Source organism: Chiloscyllium punctatum, chromosome 5, assembly GCF_047496795.1.
Source record: "Chiloscyllium punctatum isolate Juve2018m chromosome 5, sChiPun1.3, whole genome shotgun sequence".
NCBI classification, from domain to species: Eukaryota; Metazoa; Chordata; class Chondrichthyes; order Orectolobiformes; family Hemiscylliidae; genus Chiloscyllium; species Chiloscyllium punctatum.
Window position 1 is genome coordinate 63,109,020 of NC_092743.1, and position 18,930 is coordinate 63,127,949.

General features: G+C 41.3%; 1 protein-coding gene across 2 annotated transcripts in view; it reads right to left on the bottom strand.

Moving 5' to 3' along the window:
• Positions 1-3,326: 3,326 nt before the first annotated feature.
• The window catches only part of dnaaf11 (dynein axonemal assembly factor 11), an 83,008-nt gene continuing 67,404 nt past the window's right edge, over positions 3,327-18,930 (bottom strand). The window contains exon 12 of one of the 2 annotated variants that reach the window (XM_072570442.1): positions 3,327-3,676. In XM_072570442.1, the coding sequence (XP_072426543.1) occupies positions 3,490-3,676 (187 nt within the window). In that variant the 3' untranslated portion in view covers positions 3,327-3,489. The remainder of the gene's footprint in view (positions 3,677-18,930) is intronic. The other variant, XM_072570443.1, reaches the window with a different exon arrangement.

Below are 18,930 nucleotides of genomic sequence, written 5' to 3' on the forward strand. Positions count from 1 at the left end.
GAAACAAATTGAGAACAACTTTTTTTTTACACAACACATAGTTAGAGCACGGAATGCATAGCCTGGAAATGTGATGAAAGTAAATTGAAGTGAAGCATTCAAGAGGACGTTAGATGATCTTTACATAATATGCAGGATTATGGGGAAAAAGACAGGAGATTGGCACTGAGTTAGAATACTCAGTGCAGACATGATGGGCCAAATTATTTCCTTCCACACTATAAGAATTCTTGATCTTATTTAAAAGTATATTATTCAGAGGGAACATGATGGGGGAGATACTAAGAGGATGGTTCATTTGTGAGGAAACCTAAACCAGGGGACAGAGTCTCAAAATAATGAGTTTCCCATCTCAGGCATATTTAAGACAGAATTTGTTCTTCTGCAGAGGGTAGTAGAGGCTGGGTGATTGAATATATGCACAATTTTTGACATATAAAGGAGTTCAAGCAGGGAGGTAGAGTGAGGAACATATCAGATTGATGACAAGTTTTTTGAATGGCATAGAACATAGAACAATACAGTGCAGAAAGGCCCTTCGGCCCTCAATGTTGCGCGGACCCTAATCTAAGCCCATCCCTTACACTATCCCAACATCATCCTTGTAATTATCCAAGAATTGTTTAAATCTCAGTAATGTTGCTGAGTTAACTAAATTGGCAGACAGGGCATTCCATGCCCTTACCACTCTCTGAGGAAAGAACCTGCCTCTGACATCTGTCTTAAGTCTATCACCTCTCAACTTGTAGCTATGCCCCCTCATACAAGCTGATGTCATCATCCTAGGAAAAAGACTTTGACTGTCTACCCTAACTAATGCCCTGATCATCTTGTATGTCTCTACCAAATCACCTCTTAGCCTTCTTCTTTCCAATGAGAACAGACCCAAGTCTTTCAGCCTTTCCTCATAAGACTTTCCCGCCAGAACAGGCAACATCCTGGTAAATGTCCCCTGCACCTTTTCCAATGCTTCCACATCCTTCCTGTAATGGGGCGACCAGAATTGTACACAATATTCCAAATGTGGCCGCACTAGTGTTTTGTATTGTTGCACCATGACATCATGGCTCTGGAACTCAATCCCTCTACCAATAAAACCTAATACACCATATGCCTCCTTAATAGCACTATCAGGCTGGGTGGCAACTTTCAGGGATCTATGTACATGGACTCCAAGATTCCTCTGCACATCCACACTACCAAGAACCTTTCCATTGATCCTTCCTGTTATTCTTCCCAAAGTGAATCACCTTACATTTATCTGCATTGAACTCCATTTGCCACCTCTCACCCCAATTCTGCAGTTTATCCGAGTCCCCCTGCAACCTGCAACATTCTTCCACACTGTCCACCATTCCACCGACTTTCGTGTCATCTGCAAACTTACTAACCCATCCATCTATGCCTGCGTCTAAGTCATTTATAAAAATGACAAACAGCAGTGGTCCCAAAACAGATCCATGTGGCACACCACTAGTACACGGACTCCAGGCTGGATATTTTCCATCAACCACCACTCACTGCCTTCTTACAGAAAGCCAGTTTCTAATCCAAGCTGCTAAATCACCCTTAATCCCATGCCTCTGCATTTTCTCCAAAAGCCTACCATCTGGGCTTATCAAAGGCTTTACTGAAGTCCATGTACACCATGTCAACTGCCCTACCCTCATCCACATGCTTGATCACCTTCTCAAAAAACTCAATGAGGTTTGAGAGATATGATCTGCCCTTGATGAAACCATGTTGACTATCTGCAATCAAATTGTTGCTTGCTAGATCATTATAAATCCTATCCAAAAGTTTTCCTACAACAGGTGTAAGGCTCACTGGTCTATAATTACCTGGGTCATCTCTACTGCCCTTCTTGAACAAGGGCACATTTGCAATCCTCCAGTTCTCTGGTACTAAACCTGTAGACAATGATGACTCAAAGAACAAAGTCAAAAGCTCCAACACCTCCTCCCTAGCTTCCCAGAGAATCCTCATAACTCCCATCCAGCCCTTCTAGAATTGATAACACTTCTTCCTTACTAGATCCTTTCTAGTCTAATATCTTGTATCGCGTTCTTCTCTACATTATTCTCCTTTCCCTAAGTGAAAACTGATGAGAAGTATTTGTTTAGCACCTCTCCGATCTCCACAGGGTCCACACAAAACTTCTCACTTCTGTCTTTGACTGACCCTATTACTACGCTCATCATCTTTTTACTGCTCACGTACCTATAGAAGGTTTTAGGGTTCTCCTTTATTCTACCTGCTCAATTCTGCTCATGTCCTCTCTTTGTTCTTTTTAACTCTCTCTTTAAATCTTTCCTAGCTAATCTGTAACTCTCCATTGCCTCATCTGAACCACCTCGTCTCATTGTCACATAAACCACCTTCTTCCACTTAACAAGAGATGCAATTGCTGCAGTAAACCACGGTTTCCTTACCTATCACTTCCTCCCTGCCTGACAGGGTCATACCTATCAAGGGCACGCAATATCTGTTCCTTAAAAAAAGCTCCACATTTCGATTCTCCCCATCCCCTGCATTTTGCTACCCCTTTCTATGTATCTTAAGTCTTGCCTAATCGCATTATAATTGCCCTTCCCTCATCGATAACTCTGGTGTTGAAATAAACACACTTCAAACCAGCTTGCTGTCTGTCAGCACATTCCTGTGACCGTGAAATCCCGTCCATGCCCTCCATACTTCCATCCTCCTGTGCACTGGAACTACACCTCAGGTTCCCATGCCCCTACTGAGCTAGTTTAAACCGACCCGGATAGCACTAGCAAATTTCCTGCCCAGGATTTGAGTACACCTCTGATTCAAGTGAAGACCATCCTATTTGTAGAGGTTCCACCTTCCTCAGAATGAGCCCCAATTATCCATGTGTCTGAAACCCTCTCTCCTGCATCATCCTTGCAGCACGTGTTCAGCTGATATCTCTCCCTATTCCTTGCCTCGCTATCATGCGGCACGAGTAACAAACCAGAGATAATAACTCTGTTTGTTCTAGCTCTCAGCTTCCACCCTAGCTCCCTCAAATCCTGCCTTACATCCCTATCCCTCTTTCTACCTGTGTCGTTGGTACCTACATGGACCACAACTTGGGGCTGGTCACCCTCTCACTTCAGGACCCCAAAGACACAATCCGAGACATCACGGACCCTGGCACCTGGGAGGCAACACACCAACTATGAGTCTCAAGACAGCGAAGCCTTGATTGGGTAAATGGTCTACTCAACCTCCTATTACAAATAATTTTTATAATTCTGTTCTCTATTTTCATTTTGTATATCTAGAAAATAAACTAATTTGCTTCTCTCTAGTTAATACAGGAAAACATTTGTCAATTAATAGTAAACAACAACATAGCCAGATAGTTCTAGTAATGGATATCTTTATGGTCATTACTGCTTAAACATAATATAGTTTTAACAATTTAGTTAAGTTTACAGAGGAATAACACTACAATCAGATGATCCTGATTCAAAGCTATTTTTAATCAACTAATGCTGGAACTTCAGGGTTGTCCTGGAAGTCATCACTGTTTCTTTCTGGTAACTTCAGTTGATGGAATTTGATGGGACCTTGAGCAACTGATTTCCTCTCTGTCACTATGTTCGTCAAATCAACACACCGGTGCTTGCTTGGATCCACTTCTAACTTCTCACTGTGTTGTGTTGTTCTGTGGAGTAATAAGATGTTCAATATGATTATTGCACACTTTAAAATTCTCTACTGTTCTTCTACATTTAAGTAGGTTTTGCTGCACTATTCCGAGCTCTGTCATTGGAATCATATTACATTTTAAACACATTATAGCTGTAAATTGATTTAAAACATTGCATGCCTACGTTTTCAAAACTGTTACGTATAAAAACACCAAAACACACACACACAACAAGGGAGTCCAAGTGGATCAGTTGATAGCACTTCCGCCTCCGAGTCAAAAGTTCCCTGCTGGATTGGTGTCAATCCCCAGCCTGGAAAAATGCAGAGGGTTGATGGGAGAAAGGACATCTGGTTGTAACACCAATAATCACAGGTAAGGTGCCGGAAGATTGGAGGTTAGAGACAAAGCAAAACTGCAGATGCTGAAATCCAAGGTAAACAAGCAAGAGGCTGGGTGAACACAGCAAGCCAGGCAGCATCAGGAGGTGGAGGTGTCAGCGTTCTATGGAGTAATGAAGGATTCCAACCGGATTCATTCCTCCTATCAACCAACGGGGTCGTATCCTCTACCTGTGTTTACCTATCACTACCTCACCACCCTCACCACACACCCCCTCCTCCTACTCCCCCACCTTCCCTCCCCACCTTTATCTACAGCTCCCCTTACACCTACCCCCAGTCTTGAAGAAAGGTTACACCAGAAACGTTGACTTCTCCACCTCCTGATGCTGCCTGCAAGACTGGAGGTTGACTAATATGGTGCCACAATTTAAGAAAGGTGGTAAGGAAAAGCCGGGGAACAATAGACCGGTGAACCTGACATCGGTGGTGGGCAAGTTGTTGGAGGGAATCCTGAGGGACAGGATTTACATGTATTTGGAAAGGCAAGGACTGATTAGGGATAGTCAACATGGCTTTGAATATGGGAAAACATGTATAACTTGATTAAGTTTTTTGAAGAAGTAAAGAAGAGGATTGATGATGGCAGAGCGGTGGACCTGTCTGTATGGACTGCAGTTAGGCATTCAACAAGATTCATCATGGTAGATTGGTTAGCAAGATTAGATGGAATACAGGGAGAACTAGCCATTTGGATACAGAACTGGTTCAAAGGTAGAAGACAGAGGGTAGCGGTGGAGGGTTGTTTTTCAGACTGGAGGCCTGTAACCAGTGGTGTGCCACAAAAATCAGTGCTGGGTCAACTACTTTTCATCATTTATGTAAATGACTCAGATGTGAACATAGGGAGGAATCGTCAGTAAGTTTGCAGATGACATCAAAATTGGAAGTGTTGTAGACAGTGAAAGTTACCTCAGAGTACAATGGGATGTTCATCAGATGGGCCAATGGGCTGTGGAGTGGCAGATGGAGTTTAATTTATATAAACATGAGGTGCTCAATTTTGGAAAGATAAATCAGAGCAGGACCTATACACTTAATGGTAAAGTCATGGGTAGTGTTTCTGAACAGAGACCTTGGGCGTCATAGTTCCTTGAAAATAGAGTTGCAGGTAGATGGGATAGTGAAGAAGGCGGTTTGGTATGCTTTTCTTTATTGCTCAGAACAGTGAATATAGGAGTTGGAAAGTCATATTATTAGATTATTTACAGTGTGGAAACAGGCCCTTCGGCCCAACAAGTCCACACCGCCCCGCCGAAGCGCAACCCACCCATACCCCTACATCTACCCTTTACCTAACACTACGGGTAATTTAGCATGGCCAATTCACCTGACCTGCACATCTTTTGGACTATGGGAGGAAACCGGAGCACCCGGAGGAAACCCACGCAGACATGGGGAGAATGTGCAAACTCCACACAGTCAGTCGCCTGCGGCGGGAATTGAACCCGGGTCTCTGGCGCTGTGAGGCAGCAGTGCTAACCACTGTGCCACCGTGCCGCCCACCAATGTCCAGCTGTGCAGGACATTGGTTAGGCCACTTTTGGAAAATTGCATGCAGTTCTGGTCTCCTTCCTATCAGACGGATATTATGAAACTTGAAAAGGTTCAGAAAAGACTTACAAGGACTTTGAGCTATAGGGAGAGGCTGAATAGGCTGAGGCGGTTTTCCCTGGAGTGTCAGAGGCTGAGGAGTGACCTTTTAGAAGTTTATGAAATCATAAGGGGCATGGATAGGGCAAACAGACAAGGCTTGATAATCAGAGAGTTAGATAGGTTGGACAGTCATAACCTTTTTCCTCAGATGGCGATGGCTAGCATGAGGGGACATAGCTTTAAATTGAGGGGTGATAGACATAGGACAGATGTCAGAGGTATTTTCTTTACTCAGAGAATAGTACGGGTGTGGAATGTACTGCCTGCAACAGTAGTAGACGTGCCAATTGTAAGGGCATTTAAATGGTCATTGGACAGGCATATGGATGAGAATGGAATAGTATAGGTTAGATAGGCTTCAGATTGTTGCGCCAACCTGTGACAACATCGAGGGCTGAAGGGTCTGTGCAGTGCTGTCTTGTTCTATGTTCTCTGGGGTGGGGGGAGTCCAGAACTAGTCAGCATAGGTTTAGGGTGAGAGGGGAAAACCTTAAAAAGGACCTAAGGGGCAACCTTTTCATGCAGAAGGTGGTACGTGTATGAAATGAGCTGCCAGTGGAAGAGGAGGAGGCTGGGGCAATTACAACAGTTAAAAGGCATCTGGATGGGTATATGAATAGGAAGGGTTTAGAGGCATACGGCCGGGTGCTGGCAAATGGGATTGGATTAGTTTAGGATAGCTGGTCGGCATGGACGAGTTGGACCGAAAGATTTGTTTTTGTGCTGTACATCTCTATGACACTATGACTTGCATATTCTAAAATATTATTGTTGATAAGAAGGGTGATAGACAATTATTATGTTGATGCTGTATAACATGGTAACAGCCAAGAAAGATATAGTCAGACTTCGCATATCAGCCAAAATTTTATTTTGTCAAGTATACTTTGCTTCCATGACATCATTGCACACATTACGTACAATTAGACTTGAACTCGAGGAGGGATCAAGCACTATTATCCAATGACTCAGTTTTTGCAGGCTTTTGAAACCTTTGCTTGAGCATTGGAAAAGGGAAGAACCTACAAAGACTTCACCAAGACGATAGGCTAACGTCTATCCAGGTGTTAATTCCTTCTCACTAAGACATGAAAACTAATATCATCTTATCTTACAAGGTGACAAGGTAGTCAATTAGGAACAGTAGTGTAAAATTTATCATTAAGAGGCTGCTGAAAAGTTCATGAAATTAAGTGTCAATAAGTCAGGGCAACCCAATACAGAAATCTTCTTCCCTCTCCTTACTATTTGTAAATACCAAATGTCAATTTACCACCTGGAAATTTCATTTTGTTAGCCTGAGGTAATAATGGGTGAGTCCCAGTTCTTTAAATAACACAATCTAAGCCAAAGTAGTACTGTCATACTTCGGATAATAGTCATTAGAATAGAAGTGGAAGGTTGATGTATCAATAACTTGTTACAAAACTTTATTTGCTGATACATAGATTACCCTCACACAAGATACAGGGATTATAAATCAAGAAGTGCTCTAATATATTTCCTGCTATGGATAATACTGCATTTATGGCTACAAAATAGCTTATGTTTTTGCACCACATGAAATAGATCTGAAATTCATTTCAGAATCCTGCAGAGCCAATTCCTTAAGATTACAGTTTAATACGTTTCCTGGAGTTTACGTGGGTAGTTAGAAGCATCATGCAAGATATGGCAAGTATCTCATGCCTCCTGATCTTTCCAGTATGTCTTCTTTCATTTAGTGTCACTAGGAAGTAAGAACGTCAATAATTGGATATTTTAAAAAAAGACAACATAAGTTTATTAATGACTTCCCAATGGACACTTCACTCAATGTAGTCAGTCAGTTAGATACTGTACTGAACTGGTTGTTGGTATTAGGAGTGACAACTCATAGGTACCAATTTTAAGGATCTGCCTGTTTTGCAAAACCTTTGGGATAACTTTGTGTGCAATCAGTTTCAGAGTGATATTGATTATAGTGTTTCTGCTTTTTCATGTCATAAACATTATTTACATGAAACACAGGAAAACCATACTGAATATTGGAGCATTAATTTAGTTATATTTTAGCTATATAGTTTAACAAATTAATTCACTAAAGATTAGAGCAAAATAAGAAAATTGATATTAACACTTCAACATTTTTTTAAAAAACCCTTTCCATTGCTTTCTACTATCCATTTAAAATTGGTGCGTCAAGTAGTTTTCTTGTACTGCCTGTTTATATATTAAAAAATTTGTTTCATTTGGCCTAAATGTCATTCATGAAAATTAGCTTGACAAAACCCTATATCAACATACTCATCAAAATGAACAGAAATAATGTTTATTAAAGCCTAAGAAGGAATCACTATAGTTCTGCTTGGCTGGTTAAGAGAGTACTAATGAGTTGCCAGGGTTGGCTGTGGAAGCAGGTAGGAATGGAAGAAAACAAAAATGACTTGAGTCTGAGGTGGTAAGCACTTCAGAAGAACTAAGCAGAAGTGGACAGCTCACATATTTAATTCCTGTCAAGAGTTTTAAATTAAAAGGAATTGTTAAAAAGAAAAGTACAATTTTTTTAAATGGCAATTTACTTAAGGAGCACTGTTCTAGACTGTATGTACATTTGGTATCAGGATAATTTCATTTCAGGTGTGAATCTCAAAACAAGCCATCGGTCACTTATCAGCATATTCAAGAAGCCTAACATAGGAACAGAATAGGCCACTTGCCTTTCCACTCTCTCTCACTATTAAATAAGATTATGGCCTATTGTCTGTAAATTACCACAAGCTACCTTTAATTCAGCTACTTATTAAGAAAGCTCTCAGACAATCAAATACTGAATCAATTACTTAAACTTTATTGCATGCAGCAATCAAAATAAGACTCCTGAAGTAAGCTAACCAAACCTCACAGCCAAACCTAGCTATTACCCTATTAATGACGGAATTTAGCTATGATTCCAATTAACAACATTTGTCTTTGATATGCCCAGATCCTTGTACAGTGTGCTTCTCCAGAGTAGTGCTACTGAAGAATTTCAAAGTTAAATTCTAATAGGATTTTCTGTCTTGTGAAGTCTGTGGTGTGAGTTTATCAATGATACTTTAGATCCATTCATCCACATCACTGACTAGATTTCTGAAGTCATCAAGTCTGTAGCTTGCCTTTTGATCAGGATTAGCTTCTCTGTTCCATTGTACATTTGGTGTTAGTTGTCGCTTCAAAACACAGCCAATGCTGCTATTAACTCCTTAAATTCTTCTGCTGGGCAATCATTTGTCCTTGTGGCATAAGGCAGCTAGTTATCAAGCGGTTGTTAAAACAATGTATGTAGCTTCAACTCCTTTTCCAAGATATGGCTAATGGGCATATGCTTTTAATTCCTTATCATATTGTCTCAAGAAACAGTTTATTCCAGAAAGTGGTTTTACTGATTTTCAATCCTTGAAAAGTTAGTTCGGAAGATTACAGTAGATCTGCAATCTAACACCATAAACCCACCTTTGCTCCATACCCCTTAATATCTTTATTTAACAAGAATCTATGAATTTCAGTTGCAACTTGAATAGCTGATCTAGAATCAACTGTCATTTGCAAAACAAGAGCTCCAATTTCTACCACCATTTGTATAACATTGAATTTGTACCTACAATTCATTCCTTAAACACGACAGATAATTTGTATCTGGGACACATTTCCTAACCCAGTTCTTTACACTAGCATTTACTCTCACATTGCTTATTTCTCTCTACTGATATCATCAATGTCAGTTTTAGGCAGTCACTAAGATCCGTAATTACACCGGCACTACTCCCCACCTCTTCCTCCGCTACATTGATGACTGCATTGGCGCCACCTCGTGCTCCCGCGAGGAGGTTGAGCAATTCATCAACTTCACCAACACATTCCACCCTGACCTTAAATTTACCTGGACTATCTCTGACACCTCGCTCCCCTTCCTGGACCTCTCCATCTCCATTAGTGATGACCGACTTGACACTGACATTTTTTTACAAACCCACCGACTCCCATAGCTACCTGGATTACACCTCTTCCCACTCTATCTCTTGCAAAAATGCCATCCCGTATTCCCAATTTCTCCGCCTCCACCGTATCTGCTCCCAGGAGGACCAGTTCCACCAAAGAACACACCAGATGGCCTCCTTCTTTAGAGACCGCAATTTCCCTTCCCACATGGTTAAAGATGCCCTCCAACGCATCTCGTCCACATCCCGGACCTCCGCCCTCAGACCCCACCCCTCCAACCGTAACAAGGACAGAACGCCCCTGGTGCTCACCTTCCACCCTACAAACCTTTGCATCAACCAAATCATCCTCCGACATTTCCGCCACCTCCAAAAAGACCCCACCACCAGGGATATATTTCCCTCCCCACCCCTTTCCGCCTTCCGCAAAGACCGTTCCCTCCGTGACTACCTGGTCAGGTCCACACCCCCCAACGACCCACCCTCCCATTCTGGCACTTTCCCGTGCCACCGCAGGAAGTGTAAAACCTGTGCCCACACCTCCTCCCTCACCTCTATCCAAGGCCCTAAAGGAGCCTTCCACGTCCATCAAAGTTTCACCTGCACATCCACTAATATCATTTATTGTATCCGTTGCTCCCGATGTTGTCTCCTCTACTTTGGGGAGACTGGGCGCCTCCTAGCAGAGCGCTTTAGGGAACATCTCCGAGACACCCGCACCAATCAACCAAACCGCCCCGTGGCCCAACATTTCAACTCCCCCTCCCACTCTGTCGAGGACATGGAGGTCCTGGGCCTCCTTCACTGCCGCTCCCTCACCACCAGACACCTGGAGGAAGAACGCCTCATCTTCCGCCTCGGAACACTTCAACCCCAGGGCATCAATGTGGACTTCAACAGCTTCCTCATTTCCCCTACCCCCACCTCATCCTAGTTTCAAACATCCAGCTCAGTAACTGTCTCCTTGACTTGTCCGGACTTGTCCGACCTGCCTATCTTCTTTTCCACCTATCCACTCCACCCTCTCCTCCTTGACCTATCACCTTCATCTCCTCCCCCACTCACCTATTGTACTTGATGCTACTCTCTCCTCACCCCCACCCTCCTCTAGCTTATCTCTCCACGCTTCAGGCTCACTGCCTTTATTCCTGATGAAGGGCTTTTGCCCGAAACGTCGATTTCGCTGCTCGTTGGATGCTGCCTGAACTGCTGTGCTCTTCCAGCACCACTAATCCAGTATTTGGTTTTCAGCATCTGCAGTCATTGTTTTTACCTAGTCACTAAGATCACCTTTACAGCATTCAAATCAATAAGTGTGTGGTTGGAATTGTTTCTGATGCTGTGGAGTACTCTTAGTAATATTGCTGAATTCAGCATTCAACTTTACATTCTTAGCTCCCTCATTTTTCATGATCTGATATAAAGTGGGACAAACAGTTTGTGTGTTTAGTTCAAAATACATGAATTGTAGTGCTAAGCATTTATGGCAGGAACTGAATAAAGCCATAAGTTAATAATAGATGTCAGGAATTGTGTGTGATGATTTCCTTCCTATCAAGGTGCAAAATTCCTCAGTGTTGCAGTTAGAACTATTACTTATTTGCAGCATAGAAACAGACTATTTAGACCAACAGGTCAATTCAGTTCTGAAGAAAGGTCACTGGACCAAAAACATTAACTCGGCTTTCTTTCCACAGATGCTGCCAAACTTGCTGAGTTTTTCCCGCAATTTCTGTTTTTGTTATCTATGCCAGTATTTGTGCACTACATAAGCCTTGTCATATCCTTCTTTATCTAACCCTATAAACATGTATAATGTGTACAACATTGTCCTCAGGTGCTCATCTATCCTATCCCTGAATGCATCTATGCTAACCACTTAGTTAATCCTTTATTCAAGTGAACATCATCCTAGTCATTCTAAGTAAGAAGTGTCTCTTGAGTTCCCTATTCGATTAATTCAAGGTAACATACAAACATAGGATTTAGTTTTGAAGCTTCTCCAGCATTTGATGGAATCACAGCTAATTTGGTCATGGTACCAGTTCTGTAATCTCTCTCCATTTACAAAAGACCAGAGGTTCCAATGGGGAGATAGAGGTTGTATTAGGGTAGATTGGAGTTGTGCATTGGAAATTCTGGCACAATTGACTTTATAGGAATTGCCTCGAAAATTGAAATATCACTGGGGAAATTACCCAGCCTCTGGAACCTTCCGAGTAAGTCTCCGACTATGAGTCACACTTGGAAAGTTTAGAGAGGGCTACAACAGATAGGCATAATAGTTACTCAGGAACAATAATGGAATTAAAATTTGCTTTAACCCATGGGTAATAATGAAACTGAACCTTCAACTCAGCAATAATATACCTGTCTACCTCTACAACTCTCCTGACTGAACCCTGCTGAACCACACAGACACCCTGCCTGACCTGGTACCCACCACACTGACACTAGTGGACCTGACATTCTTGCCTCATTTGACACCACTGCAACAAATCCAACATGACACCATGTTCCACTGAACAACCAAACTTACATCCCCTTTCTTGGCTCACCTAGCACCCCTAACTCCTATAGATATACAAACAGAAATTGTGCTATTCAAGTCCATCAAGACTGCTCTGCCAGTTGATCATAGCTGATAAGTTTATCAACCCCATTCTCCTGCTTTCTCCCCATAATGCTTAATCCTGTTACTAATCAATACCCTATCTATCTCTGTCTTAAAGATACTCAATGATGTGGCCTTCTGGGCACTGAGCACACAGATTCATCATTCTCTGACTGAAGAAATTCCTCCTTTTGTAAATGACATTTGTTTTTCTGGTTGTTTGTATAGGGGCCTTTAGGTTCATTGGCTGCTGTTTAAATGTGTTGGCAGGTTTGTGGACTACCATGATGCCAAGGTGTCTGAGTCATCTGGAAGTCAGTTCAGAGATGTTTTTGATGTAAGGTAATGTGGCTAGAGTTTCTGGGAGTGTTGTGTCTGCTTGTTTGGGTTTGTTGTTGAGGAATTGGCACACTGTTTATTGGGTACCCATTCTTCAGCTGTTCATAGTTCCTGAGTGCTGCAGTGTGTTGTGGCTCATTGACATAATGCACCGATGCAGCTCCGTTTGTGGGTGCTGGAATAATTGCTTCTGTAGTTAAGTATTTGGTTTGTGTGTGTTGTTTTTCTCCTCCTGTTTTGTGAATTTTATGCCAGTAAGGATATTGTTGATGCTGTTGTAGGTTTCCTTTAATTTGTTCAGTTTTGTAATCACTAAGGTGTCATCCACGTAGCTGACCTAAAGTTTGGGTTGGATAGTTGCAAGGGTTGTTTGTTTGACAATAAACACAGTCCATTGATTTCTCAACAACAAACACAAACAAGCAGACACAACGTGCCAAGAAACTCCAGCCATGTTACCTTACATCAAAGACATCTCTGAAATGACTTCCAGACTACTCCGACCCCTTGGCATCATGGGAGCCCACAAACCTACTAACACACTTTAAACAGTGGCTAATCAGTTTAAAGAACCCGATACAAAACAACCAGCAAAACAAACGTCATTTACAAAATACCATGCAAGGACTGTAACAACACTACATTGGACAAACAGGCAGAAAACAAGCCATCAGGATACATGAACACCAAGTAGCCACCAAAAGAAGTGACCCACTATCACTAGTATCCTTACATACAGACAAGGAAGGATACCACTTTGACTGGGACAACACATCAATCCTAGGGCAAGCTAAACAGAGATACGCACTCTAACCAGAATTCCATCAATAAACACATTGATCTATACCCCATCTACCATCCTCTGAGAAAAAGAACCAGAAATGATATCACCCACCTTAAGAAGCAAAGACACAAACAGAAAGTGAGATATAACCCCAGCGCTTCATCGGAGGCTCACTGATGATGTTATCGGGTATGGTGACAAAACATCCAAAAACAAACCTTCCTGCTCAGCGGGCAAACTTACAACCTGAACCTCAACCTGAGCTCGGCCTCAAATCTTCTCAAAAATCGCAAATGCAAACATTGCCCTAACTTTCCTAACTGCCCACAGAACTTGCATGTTAATCTTGGGAATGTAAACTAGGACTCCTAAGTCTCTTTTGTGCTTCAGATTTCCAAAGCCTTTCACCATTTAGGAAGTTGTCTATACCTCTCTTCTTATCAAAGTACATAACTTAATTTTCCCACATTGTATCCCATCTGTCACCTCTTTGCCTACTCTCCTAGCCTGTCCAAGTCCTTCTACAGCCTCCCTGCTTCCTCAACACTACATGTCCCTCCAACCATCTATCACCGAGGCAATTGTGACATCTGAAAATATCGCAAAAATGCCCTCGATATTTTTCGTTCAGGTCATTGAGGTACAATGGAATAATTGACTCCTAACACAGATCCCCTGTAAAACTCTGCTAGTTCCTGGTTGCCATCCTGAAAAATACTCCTTTATTCCCACTCTCTGCCTTCTGCCAGTCAGCCAATCGTCAATTAATGCTAGTTAATGTTATTGCTTCTTAATTAGTAGCCTTGCGCAGCACATTGCCAAATTCCTTCTTGAAATCCAAAAAGATATTGCCCATCGACACTCTTTTGTCTAATTTGCTCATTACCACCTCAAGGAATTCTAACAGATTTGTCTTGATGAAGCCATGCTGACTCATCTTACTATGCACTTCCAAGTACTCCATGATCTCTTCTTTAATAATGGACTCAAATCTTACTAACAACGTGCATTCTGCCTCCCTTCCTTCTTAAAGAGGTATATTACATTCGCAATTTTCCAGACAGGGACCTTCTCTGACACCACTGAATTATGACTATCAATGACTACCTGCCTCCACAATTTCCTCAGCCATCTCCTTCAGAACTCTGGGAAAATAGTCCACCTGGTCTAGATGATTTATCTAACTTTGGACCTTTCAGTTTCCCCAGGACTTTCTCCTTAGTGAAGGTCATTGCACTCATCTCTACCCTGGACTTTCAAAGTTCTAGTATGTTGCTGGGTATTCCACTGTGAAAACTGATGCAAAGTACCTATTCAGTTTCTCCACCATTTCTTTGCTCCCCATTACCCTTCCCTCTCATCTATCCAAAAAACCTCATGTTATTTTCTTTATATTACTAGCTAGCTTACCCTCATATTTCATCCACTCCCTCTTATTACATTTTTAAGTTGTTCTCTGCTGGTTTTTAAAAAGGCTTTCCAGTCATCTGGTTTTCCACTGATCTTCACCACATTGTATTCTTTCTCTTTTGCTTTTACGTTGTCCTTGGCTTTCCTTGTCAGCCATAGTTACCTCATTCTCCGCTTAGTATGCTGCTTCTTCTTTTGGGAAGGATTTCTGCTGTGCCTCCTCAATCATCCTCCTAAACCCCTACTATTGCTACTCCTCCTTCCTCTGTGCTCAGCTCCCCATTCAACCAATTCTGGCCAGCCCCTCTCTCATGTCATTGTAGTTACCTTCACTCAATTGTAATACCATTACATCTGACCTGGCTTCTTCCTCTCAAACTGCTGAATGAGTTCTATCATATTACTGTGACAGCCCCCTAGGGGCTCCTTCACCTTAAATTCCATAGTCTGCCTCATTACATCACTAAATCCAGAATTGCCTATTCCCTTGTAGGATCTACCATAAGCTGCTGAAATAAAAAGAAAATTTCATTAATTCCACTTGGGTCTTGCACCTAACCTGGTTCTCACCTAATTGGCACCCTAAACGCAGCTCACCTACCACTCTACCCACACACTTCTCGATTATATTACACACTGAACTGTTTCAGTAACTTTCAAATTAACTACAGGCCCTTTACATTGCAGACCACGGCACTAATTGTTGAAAAAGAGGGTATGGTTTCCATGATCAGAATGCGTACCTGGCCATTTTAACTCACTGATTGCAAGGAGTGTCAAACAGCATCTCAGAGCAGGATCAATGGGCATCAGCCACATCCCCCATTGTCCACAGACATTGAGAAAGTTTTGAAAATGGCAGATGCCGATCATCATGGAGTTCTCCGAGCCATACTTGACTTGAAATGCTAACTTAGTTCCAATTTCCCAAAATGCTTCCAAACCTGGGTATTTCCAGCACTTTGTTTTATTATTTCTCACAGTTGTTTGACTTTATATAAAGGTAATAGTTTATCGAATTATGCTTTTATTTCATTTTTGAAATGTAGCAACAGGAGTAGACCATACAGTTCATCAGCTTACTCTGCAGTGCCTCAAATTTATCTAAATTATAGTCCTTCTGCCACTCCTCAGCCCATTAGCCCATGTGATCAAGGTCCCACTGTATTCTGAGGTAACCTTCTTGCCTGTCCAAATTTGGTGTTATCTGTGAACTTACTAACCATATCTCCTGTGTTCGCATCTAAATCATATATATAAATGATGAAAAGCAGTAGACCTTGCACTGAACCCTGTGGCACACCACTGGTCATAGGCTTTCACCATTGTCTACCTTCGAGCCAGTTCTGTATCCGAATGGCTAGTTTTTCCTGTATTCCATGTGATTGAACCTTGCTAACCAGTCTCCCATGGGGAATATTGTCGAACACCTTATTAAAGTCCATATAGATCATGTCCACTGCTCTGTCCTCATCAATGCTCTTCCTTACTTCTTCAGAAACTCAATCAGGTTAATGAGATATAATTTCCACACACAATACCATGTTGATTATCCCAAATTAGCCCTTGCCTTTCCAAATACATGTAAACCCTGTCCCTCAGGATTCCCTCCAACAATTTGCCCACCACCAAGTCAGGCACACCAGTATCTAATTTCCTGGCTTTTCCTTACCACCTTCCTAAATAGTGGCAACATGTTAGCCAACCTCCAGTCTTCCAGTACCTCACCTGTGGCTATCGATGATACAAATATCCCAGCAAGAGGTCAAGCAATTACTTCCCTAGCTTCCCATAGATTTCGAGAATACACCTGATCAGGTCTCAGGGATTTATCCACTTTGATGAGTTTTAAGATGTCCAGCACCATACCTGGATGTGTTTTGCTTTATTTTTGTCATAAACTTCTGCTTGTTAAAACAAAACCTGCAATCTGTGTGCTAATGTTTCAATGACAGAATCCTGTGCTGTGTTAAATTTTTTTAAAATGCCAGATTGCATTCTGGGATCTGACTTGTCTAGTAATGTCAGCAGCAGGGATTATAACACTGATTATTGACCTCTATCTCCATATCCATTAATGTAATTAGTCTCCAAAAACATATCAATTCATGACTTGAACATGCTCAAATATTCAGGAATCTGCCATGATAAGACCTGTCCAACTGTTTTCTCTCTCTTTGGCATCTATCACCACATATCGTTGACTCCTTACACCCCCTCCCCCACCCACGCACCCCCCCCATCACTGCACAAAAACCAACATTTTCCCAGCGACCATCAGCTCTGAAGAAGGATCACTGAACCCGAAACATAAACTCTGCTTTCTCTCCACAGATGCTGCAAGACCTCCTGAGATTTTCACAATCTCTGTTTTTATTGTTGATAAGATTTTATGTGACTCTACAGATGTTCAAGTCTTAAGTTGATCCAAGTATGACAAAAATAAAACAATTTCCTGTTATTACCTTCTCCAATATAAAAGCAAAATAGTGTGAATTCTGATAAAAATACTGTTGTTAGGTCATCAACCTGAGACATTACATTATTTTTCTCTTAGCAAATGTTGCCTCACAGCAGCAGGATTTTCAGCATTTTCAGCTTTTATTCATTTTCCAATACATATTTGTCTGTTCTGATAATTTTTTTTCATTTCTGATTGATATTGATGCCAATTTCAGTTCTACTAAGATAAATAAGTTCATGGGCGAAAGTGGGTGCTGGAGATGTGTTGCTGGAAAAGCACAGCAGGTCAGGCAGCATCCAAGGAGCAGAAAATCAACGTTTCGGGCAAAAACCCTGTATCATTCCTGATGAAGGGCTTTTGCCCGAAACCTCGATTTTCCTGCTCCTCGGATGCTGTCTGACCTGCTGCGCTTTTCCAGCACCACTCTAATCTTAAATAATTTGATGCACTTCTTTAACTGATATGGTTTTTCTTTTACCATCTGGCTGCTTTTTAATTTAATTTTTGGAACATTTAGGAACATGTATGGCTTCCCTTTGCACAAACATATTAAAGATGTGTGTGTGTGTGTGTGTGTGTGTGTGTGTGTGTGGGGGGGGGGGGGGGGGGAGGGGAGGAGGGGAGAGAGAGGGAGTGGGCAAAGAATGCACTCTAATAATTACAAATGAAAATGAAGTAGTCTACAGGAATTAAGGAAAATTTTACTTTTATAAAAAATGGTGCTTTGGGAGTAAAAACTATTTAATCACCAAAAAAGTTGAAAAGTATGCATGTAATATGTAGGGCATTACAGAAATACTACACAACTTCAACAGCTGTACCAGCAAATATGCCTCATAACTCTCAAGTGTTATTTATTATTTGGATGACATAGTTTCTATGTTGCACTGGCTTTCCTTAAAATATCCTCAAAACTGCAATGCAGTATATCAAGAAATAAAACTGAATCCTACATCAGAAGTAGGGAAATTGGTAATATATTAACTATATTTTTAAACATGTATTAATATTGAAATAACACTTTACATGTTGATGTTAATATTCCAGCCAAATTAGGAGATAGAAAATGATTGCCACAGACTGTAGTTTCTTAAAGTATTTCATAGATGGCAGAGTCAGTATCCGTTAATAGATTAGTGATTGATGTCAGTAATTGTAGGCACAGAACAATTTTGCTGGTAGAAGCAAAAGGAAAGTACATTTTTTATTCATGCATTTTTATTTAAAAAAAGCTATTCAGTTGAAATACTGAGTGATATAAATGAAGTGTAAAATGAACGTAAAACAGCTCCAGTAATTGATTACTGCCTGTGCTATACCTGGTTATGCTTGATTCTATTAATTTTTCTATTAGACAATATCTCACAATACACCCATAAATGATGACCTAGTTTTTCAACAAAATTAACTTCCTTCTCTATTACCTTCATACGGAGGAATCGCAAACTGATAGCCAAGAATATTAAATTGCAAAACACAGGTCAGAAGGTTTGATACTGAAACTATATTTGCAATTAGTCTTTGGTAAATGGGGGTCTTCAGTGTTGCGAACCCTGCAATGACCATAACGACAACAGGCTGTTCCTTATACTATATATATAGGTCGTCATGCACTACCAATTGAAAATAAGTAATTGACTCT